The 9,548-nt window shown below is 37.9% G+C and overlaps 1 protein-coding gene across 1 annotated transcript; it reads left to right on the forward strand.

Moving 5' to 3' along the window:
* Positions 1–238: 238 nt before the first annotated feature.
* LOC307135571 (protein FAM177A1) lies at positions 239–5,856 on the forward strand. Its single transcript, XM_079832146.1, has 5 exons — positions 239–384; positions 983–1,165; positions 1,458–1,524; positions 3,802–3,899; positions 3,984–5,856. The coding sequence occupies exons 1-5, from the start codon at positions 316–318 to the stop codon at positions 4,182–4,184; spliced, it is 618 nt and encodes a 205-aa protein (XP_079688272.1). The 5' UTR covers positions 239–315; the 3' UTR covers positions 4,185–5,856.
* Positions 5,857–9,548: the final 3,692 nt, after the last annotated feature.

The raw sequence follows: 9,548 nt of genomic DNA on the forward strand, positions 1-9,548 counted from the left end.
CACTCATGAGTGTAGGTACAATTCTCTCTCTCTCTCTCTCTCTCTCTCTCTCTCTCTCTCTCTCTCTCACACACACACACACACACACAGTGTATACTACGTGAATTTATTGTGGGTTTGTTTAACAATCATAATGGTTGTTTATTATTATAAAGCAAACAAATGTCAGCTTAAATAAATTACGCTCCAAAACTGTAGGTGGCGCAAATGTAATGTATCATTGGCTCCGCCTGGAGACAGCTGGCTTGGTACTGCTGTCGCGCCCGTTTAGGTTGATGTTACTGCACTGGAAACCGGAGTTTGTACACAATAGCGATGGCAGAAATATCCCTTTATCTCTCCAGCGTCAGTATAACTGTGACACATGATATGGACCCTAACAAGGTAAATCATATATATTTGATCAATTTAATTAATGCGTAACGTTACATGACTGTATGACTCAGATAAATAATCCAATTTACTCTAAATCCCAATAAATCATATTGAAAGTCTGCTCAGTTTTATTGTACTGTTATCACTTAGGATTAAATTGAAGCATTCCCATTGTAGCCTACCAGGAATAATGGTCCCGGTCTTTTCTATCATTACAAAGCTATAAAAACAAGCATAATAAACTAATTAGTGCTAATGATTATTTACATAGAAACTCCAAAGCCGGTCAGATGTTTTACCTGCAAAAAGTACTACATTAATAATTTTTTTAAGTGACATGGGATTATAGCTATTACCTGTCGTCTAATAAAGAAATGAGAATGTCTGAAAGTTTTGAAGCAGAACCTAGCCTATTTGTTTCTCTCTTTTTTAAGCAGACCCATGGACGTTTAATTTGATATTAAAATAAACAACAATACTGTGGTATTTTGGGAACTAATAGTGTTAAATTATAATTTTTTTTAATGGCACTAGGTTAATTGTCTTCCCTCATTCCAGTTTAAAACCCCATCATATTGTACATAATCAACTTTGTGGCTGTGAACAGAGCTCTGGAAAAGAGAAAGAATATGAGTGTGTGGAGCTTGGTGATCTAGACAGAAAAGAGAAGACCCCACGCCGCATTATTCATTTCTCCAGTGGGGAAACCATGGAAGAATACAGCACAGATGAGGAGGAGGAAGACAAAAAACAGAACGCAAATAAAGAGCTTCTGTCTTCCATAGACACAGTATGTGTGTTTAAACAAATCCTCTGAACCTGAATGGCCCTTAAAGGGATAGTATGTCATCATTTACTCACCCTCATGTCGTTCCTAACTTGTATGACTTCTGTGAAATGCAAAAGAAGACATTCTTTAGAAAATCTTTTGTGTTCCAAGAAAGTTGGTTTGAGACAACATGAGGGTGAGTACATGTTGGGTGCATTATCCAGATATGAAAAATAAATAAGAATAAGACAGTGTAAAGGTTAGACTATAACAGTACATAAATATAACTGTATTTTTTATCTTTGTTTTAAAGTCCAAGCTGACTTGGGGCCCGTATGTCTGGTTTCAAATGTGGAGAGCAGCTTCAACCACTATATCGGGTAAGTGAAGAAAGTCTGTGATTTTGTAAAATGTTCCAGATTAAAAATATATTTGCTTAAATGTTCTTCATGTTATAGCCAATATCTATCATGTTTGTCTTCTTTCACTGATATAGTATTTGTTACAGATTTGTCGCACAAAAATTAATCAATTAATTTTGCTTTTTTACATGTTCAAATTCTTTAGTATGTAATTTTGCTGTTTGAGCATGAAAAATATCTGCAAAATTACAAAGCACAAAGTCCCTCCAAATTATGTAATTTTTTTATATTAGTTTGCTGTTTCTGAACTCCCTGAAGCACCTTGATAGTAGTCTTGAGTTTTCTTCTGGGAACGAACAAGTCATAATATTCTTCATTTAAATAATTAGAGGCTAGGCCACGAAGAATTCATCTGTTGTATCCTTCATTTTACAAGAAACGAAGGACACATTTAGAGGCTGCGTTTGAAGGAGCCTTCGAATGGGGCATAACATTTCTGAAACACACTCAGTTGAACAAATCATAACACACTGGTCCGGCCGACTAATCAGAGCACATTGCACTTTTCGGAAGAAAAGCCTTCATAGACTCAGGAACTAGACAGAGGGCCCTATTTTAACAACCTGAGTGCATGGTCTGAAGCGCATGGCGCAGGTGCGTGTCCAAAATCCACTTTTGCTAGTTTAACAACGGAAAAAACAGTAAGCGCGCCAGGCACATGGTCTTAAAGGGATAGTTAACCCAAAAATGAAAATTATCCCATGATTTACTCACCCTCAAGTAATCCTAGGTGCATATGACATTCTTCTTTCAGACGAATAAAATCAGAGTTATATTACAAAAGTCCAGGCTAATCCAAGCGTTATTATAGCAGTAATAGTTGCTCTATTTTTGAAGTCCATAAAAAGTGCATCTGTCCATCAAATAACGTGCTCCACGCGGCTCAGGGGTGTTAATAAAGGCCTTCTGAAGCGAATCGATGCGTTTGTGTAAGAAAACTATCCATATTTAAAACTTTATAAAGTAACAAAGCAACTATTATTGCAATTCTAATGCTTGGATTAGCCTGGACTTTTGTAATATAACTCTGATTGTGTTCGTCTGAAAGAAGAATGTCATATACACCTAGGATGAATAAATCATGGGCTAATTTTCATTTTTGGGTGAACTATCCCTTTAAAGGGTTGTACCTAGTCTCTTAATGAGTCATGGGTGTGTTTTGGGCGTAACATGCAATAAACCGATCAGAGTTTCATCTCCCATTCCCTTTAAAAGCCAGCTGCGCTTGTTCCATGGCGGATTCGATATTTACATGGCAGAATTTGAAAGCGGAAAGACTGAACGCTTCTCCAGAGAGGAATCCTTTTATTTTTCATATTTAAAAATGTTTGTGTGCTGCTGTGTGTGTAATAAGCAAAGTGTATACACGTTGTGCGCCTGCCTATAGGTGCATATTACTAACATGCCCTTTAAATAACACGTGCATTATTTATTAGTTATTATTTAAACAACGTGGCGCTGGACATGAAAATGATAACTGCATCAGGTGAAACTAGCAAAAAACACTTGCGTTGCGCCTGGCGTCACATTGCGCCGGGTGTATGGTAGGGCCCAGAGTGTTACTGACAGACTGGGAAGAGAGGTGCTGCAACAATGTAAACTGTATAATGTGTTTTTTAACATTCAAGCATAAAAGCCTATTCCAGTAGACCCAAGAAACAAAATCAAGACGTTGTAAAAAGGGCCTTTTTAACATCACATCTGCTTCTACTAAATTAGCAACAATTTTAGCTTCTTCTTTTCTTTTCTTTTCTTTTGCAAATAAAACTGTTACAAAATCATATTCACATTCTATGTACAGGCATAATGACTGAAATGTGCATGAGTAATCATGCCTGGGGATTAAAAAACGTTTTTCTGGCTTAATGTTTGTGTCTGTGCGATTAGCCAGGAAATCTTCCTCGGGCCATTGTGGATGATGTTGAATGGTTATGACATGACGGTTTTGATATTTTATGCAAATATGCAAAACACTGAAACATGTTTGATCTCTAAATATATGATTATTTTTGTATGCTGCTATCTAGTTCATGTTTAGTAAAGCACCACATCATAAGATTTTCTTTAAATGTTTGAAATCCTTCAGCTCTACAGAGATGCACTAATCTTTTTAAAATGTAGCATCTTAAAAGGGCAGAAAATTGAAAATGTATGGATGGTTGGGTGAACACATACACAAGAATTAAAGCAAAATATGTTCATATTCATATTCTATAACCATCTCCCGTCTTACAGCTTGTGACTACCTGGGTGAGCGAATGGCATCACTTTTTGGCATCACAACAGCAAAATACCAGTATGCCATAGATGAATACAGTAGGTCAAAGAGGGAGGTATGGCAGTCATTTATATTCACTTAATATAAAACTAATATCAGAATTGTCATATTGTAATGTTTTTTATTGTTTATTTAACAGGAGGAGCGAGCTGAAGATACACAGCTATCTGAGGAAGAAGAACACCTGTTTGAAGAGCAGCAAAATGGTGATGATGAGGACCCGAAGACCAACCAGCCTGAGACCAACAGTACTCAGGTGCAGGTGACCAATGAGCTGGACTGTCAGTCTTCTTTAATACACAACACAGTTCACATCCCTGTTCTTGTTACAAGCACTTAACCAACACAAGTACAGTCATATAATTGTGGTTTAAACACTAGTCTTTATTCTTTAAAGCACTTACCACAGGGACGTAATCAGGCTCTGTAATAGATTTCATATATTAACTTGTGACTTTGACTGCCTTACTGCACTGATCTTGGGCCAGTGAAACAATATATACTGATCATGGTGCTAATGAGGAGATGAGCCAATTCTTTAGCCTCTGACCAAAAATGAATTTGTTTTGAAATGCCAATACGCTAACATGATTACACTGAACATTTCTACATATGTGTTTTTAATTGACTCTGTACAGTATGTATTTTTTATTATTATTAGTGTTATGAAGCATTTGACGGACTTATCCTCCATCAATACAGAGACACATACCCGTACCTCACACTGAATTTTCAGTATTTATTTAATATACTGTTAATGCTTGATAATTGTTGTGTCATTGTTTTTTAAAGAGAAAATGTAATTTTTTTTTACCATTTTGTGTTTAACATGAATAAAACACTACAGTATTATATCTTGTGAGATTAAAATGTATCAGTGTTTAGTTCAGGGTTCCTACAGAGTTTGGGAAATGCTTAATTTTAACCATTACTTTTTCAAGCTGTTTGAATTTTAAAGGTCCAGTGTGTAAATGTTTAGCCACCATGTTTCTACAGTAGCCCTAAACGGACAAACTGCTCTACAGAGCGCTAGCTTCTCTCTGCTGTTTCAGACAACAACGTCTTTGTCCTGTGTCAGCCACGGTAGCTTCTCTATGTGCTTTGAAAATTAGGTGTGAGCGCTAAATGGCGATACATTTACACACTGAACTGTTCAATTGTATAGTCCTTAAAGGAACACGCCGACTTTTTGGGACTTTAGCTTATTCACCGTATCCCCCAGAGTTAGATAAGTCCATACATACCATTCACATCTCCGTGCATGCCATAAATCTGTCTGAATGCACCCACTGCTAGCCTAGCTTAGCACAAAGACTGGAAGTAAACGGCTCCAGCTAGCCTACTGCTCAATAAGTGACAAAATAACGCCAACATTTTCCTATTTACATGTTGTGTTGTGTATAGATAATTGAGGAAAATGAAAAGTTGCGATTTTCTAGACTGATTTGGCTAGGAATTATAGTCTCATTCCTGCATAATGGATCTTTGCTGCTGTACCATGGTACAGCAGCAAAGTTAATTGATTATTACGTAGGAATGAGAGTATAGTTCCTAGCCATATCGGTATCGGCATATCGGCAACTTTTTTTTCTTTCAGAAAATCCTGCATAGTGCAAACCAACTGCCCTTGCTTGAAACTGATGGTAAAGTGCTCCACTCTTAAAATATTGTATGAGCCCTCTAAGTTGGATGGATCTGCATGTGTTGTGTGGGTAGATTATGTTCTACAGTGCTCTCCCCTGATAGATACTGATTTGTCTTTGGAAACAAAGGTCTCAATGTCTGTGTGGTACTGAAGGCCAGTTGAGCTTGTCCTCAGTGTAACCCTGCTCATTTGAGTAAGGCTGTTTTCATCCAGACAGAGAGACATTCATTGTGATATGATCCAAATTAGCATTATAATACTCTATCAGGTATATACAGTAAATTGCACAAAACTAATTTTCAGTTTGCAATGACATGATGCATATAAGATAGCAATAACATGAATAATACAAATAAAATAATGAAGGAATGACTTTGAATACATTTATTTATATTTTTATATATTGGTCACATTATATATATATATATATATATATATATATATATATATATATATATATATATATATATATATATATATATATATATATATATATATATATATATCCTAGATCAGGGGTTTTCAAACTTTATGATGCCAAGGACCCCAAATATGGCAAACCTTTATGAGGGACCCCCTTCCTTCTATATAATTTATGGATGAAAAAAAAACATTTGAACTGTTAGATAATTAGCATGTGTGACATTATAAATACAACATATTGTTTCTAAACATTCTAAACATAAATTGGCTATACTCAATGTTGGATGTATAAACCTGAAGAAGAACATTTTTCAATGACAAATAATTTGTATAAGCAAATTTCACAATAAATGTATGTAAGCAGTTTACGTACTGCATTAAGAATACTGCCTTACAACCCCAGTGAGCAAGACAAAGGGGACTATAGTGAGAAAAACTCACTAAAGATACAAATCAAACGTACAATTCTGGAAAGTATGTATACGACAAGAAAGGAGAGAAACATTTAGAACTGAAACAGTTAGAATGTTTGCTAGACCATTTTTGTTTTTGTCTTTTTATTCTCTGATAATGTCTGGGGACCCCTAAAAAAACTTCTGGAGGACCCCTGGGGGTCCCCGGACACCAGTTTGAAAACCCCTGTCCTAGATCACACTATGAAGATGGATATACTAGCACAAGTGGGATTGTTGATTCAGTCCGCACATGATATGAATCCGTAGCCTAGAAATCTAGACGCACCCTAGCGGCAGCAAATCTAATTTGCAGCCAGGGTAGTCTAGCAACTCTCCGTTGGCTTGCGAGCTGGAAAAACCAAACTCTGGTCAGGCCAATCACATTGTAGCACTTTGCTAGCTGACTGGAAATCTCTGACCTCAACATCTAAGCCTTTTGTGGCTGAATTGAGGACATTGTTACACCTCTGAAACGAGGGGCTCTGCAAATGAGCTTAAGTTTGTAACCGTTCAGTATATTATCTTTTGACCCCTCTTTGACATGCCATGCCGCAGCAAAGGTTGACAGCGGCTGGGGCCCTTTGTGGGGACAACTTGCCTCTTAACAACAGGGGGTTGGCTGTGTGATGTGGGGAAGACGGGAATAAGAGGAAATCACTCTAATGTTGAAATTTGTTTTTGTTCTTTATTGCACTGCATCGTAAACAACATCGTAACAGTGTGGTAGGGATGAGCGGACTTTGCCATCGGCTCGTCCTCTTGGCTGTGCAGCGCCCATCTCAGGAACGCAGCAGCAATTCTGCCACTGGTTTACTTGGGCCCTGGCACTTTGGTATAGGGGAAACGGGTTTTTATTCCCCTGCATCTTGGGGTGCACCCAGTCTGATGTTGAAATATATTAATAACAAAAGGAAAATAGTGTTAATTATGAGTTCTAATTACAACCTAGAAATTTGGTACTTGTTCTTACCTGAAATTGAAAATCATCCCAAGAAAGAGTCAGGTCACTTTCCACCTTCATTCAAATGTTGCCGTTTGTTTTAGCCTAGAAATCTAGACGCACCCTAGCGGCAGCAAATCTAATTTGCAGCCAGGGTAGTCTAGCAACTCTCCGTTGGCTTGCGGGCTGGAAAAACTAAACTCTGGTCAGGCCAATCACATCGTGTATATGTTACACCCCTGAAAAAGGGGAGAAATAATCACAAGAGTGATATGGGTGTTTCCTCATTGAAAACTTTAGTGTTATATATTTTTGCAACAATAATACATTTCAAAGATCAACAGATCTATATCTTTTACAACAATATCTTTTCTATATCTTTTATTCAAGTCACAACAGCTATTCACTGGAACATACTCATTTTTTAATATAACTTTAGCTCAGTAAACCATGACTACATTTACCATGAATGTCAATAAAGTGCTTAAAACTCATTATACAAATAACACCACAAAATAGATTATTAACCACATGTCTGTTAATTCACAATTGACATAAAATGGCGGCTGCTCTCGTTAAGAAGCTATTTTTCTCCGTAACCGAGCGGGAGCTCCGCTCACACACGCACATTTTACACTCTGCAAACTTAACTCTCACTTACTCAAAATGTTACTAAAACACAGCTTTAACACTCTTAACACGTCATATTACATTTACTTAACTCAGTTTTATGTCAATAACGTACCTGAAAAAGGGGAGAAATAATCACAAGAGTGATATGGGTGTTTCCTCATTGAAAACTTTAGTGTTATGAGGAAAAGACCGCGATTTCCCCGGAGAACAGGGGTGGAAGACAAAAGCAATCGATCACGGGCGCATAGATTAAGATCACTTTGGCGATCACAGATTAACACTTTTTACCCTTTGTACACTTCAGATTTTAACTTTTTAACACAAATATGAATTGTATCAATCCTTATTACCTTTATAATTATTTTTAACTTTAGATATTTTAAGATACTCACATCCTACTAATTTACTAGAACCTTTTAGCCCATAGTATTTCCTTTAACCTGTTACACTCTCCCCGACAAAATGAATGTCGTCGCGACATTACCAACATTCATCTTAAACAGTCTCTTATGCACTGGACCTAGAAAATCATCTTCTGTGAGCCAGTACTTGAGCAGAGGTCAAAGGTCAAAGGTCACAGCTCAAATACAGTCAACGCATTATCCACAGTTCATATTTGTTGACCAGCTGTAAACAGTCCATAAACAATCTTTAATCAACAGTCCATATTTGTTGACCAGCTGTAAACAGTCCATAAGCAATCTTTAATCAACAGTCCATATTTGTTGACCAGCTGTAAACAGTCCATAAGCAATCTTTGATCAACAGTCCATCAGGCTCAATGATCTGTATGCATAGTCTGCAAATTGTCTCTTGCCACAGTCTGTGAAATCAGCCAAACCTGTCATCTCTATAGCGTTATGCTTGCTGAAGTCCATACATGCAGGGTGGCTGAAGGTAATATTGGTGTGGTGATGGCAACCACGGAACCAGTCCTGGTGCAGGGTAGACAGAGATCAATTGCGGTTGTGGCTGGATACTGTCCAGGAAGGGCTACCAAGCTGATCATAGGTGATACGTCTTGGAGGGTGTCTTTCCCTTTGTGGCCGCTGGTAGGCTGGGTCATCAGGTTCATCAACAGTCGTTAATGAAGGAAAGGCCCTTGGTGGACGATCATCAGGCAGATTTTCATCAGGCAAGTTCATCTCTTCAGCAGGTAAGTCTTTAATGGTTGTTGTCTCACCCAACTGCTTCTCAACAGGGAGCTGTGCTGGTAGCATATCAGGAACTGGCACTACAACTGTCTCTTTCCGTGGTGGAGGCCTGTGTGCTGACTCTCTCGCTAGTTCAGTGTAGGTGGGGACCGGTAGCAGCTCATGATGAAGGTCATATTCATCCCCGCTGTCTTCATCAGAGTCGAGAGACTGTGATGCAGGCTGATGTTTCCTTTTGTTCTTACTTTTGTCTTTGTTAGTCATTTCTGGTTGTGTCTCAAAAGGTAAGTGGTCACAGGACATGAGCAGATTTCTGTGCAGAACTCTGGAGTGTCCTCTACCCTTTTCTGGTCTCACTTCATAAATTGGCAGGTCTGAACCCATTTGTCTCACTACTGTGTGAATTATATCTTCCCAATAGTTACGGAGTTTACCTGGTCCTCCTCTTGGTGTC

This window comes from Gobio gobio (genome assembly GCF_949357685.1).
Source record: "Gobio gobio genome assembly, chromosome: 12".
Classification (NCBI taxonomy): Eukaryota; Metazoa; Chordata; class Actinopteri; order Cypriniformes; family Gobionidae; genus Gobio; species Gobio gobio.

Bases quoted from the DNA above. Each gene is read 5' to 3' on its own strand.
- LOC307135571 (XM_079832146.1), top strand. From the start codon at position 316: ATGGCAGAAATATCCCTTTATCTCTCCAGCGTCAGTATAACTGTGACA. The intron at 385-982 runs GTAAATCATATA...GGCTGTGAACAG, and splicing joins ATGATATGGACCCTAACAAG to AGCTCTGGAAAAGAGAAAGA. The intron at 1,525-3,801 runs GTAAGTGAAGAA...CCCGTCTTACAG, and splicing joins AGCTTCAACCACTATATCGG to CTTGTGACTACCTGGGTGAG.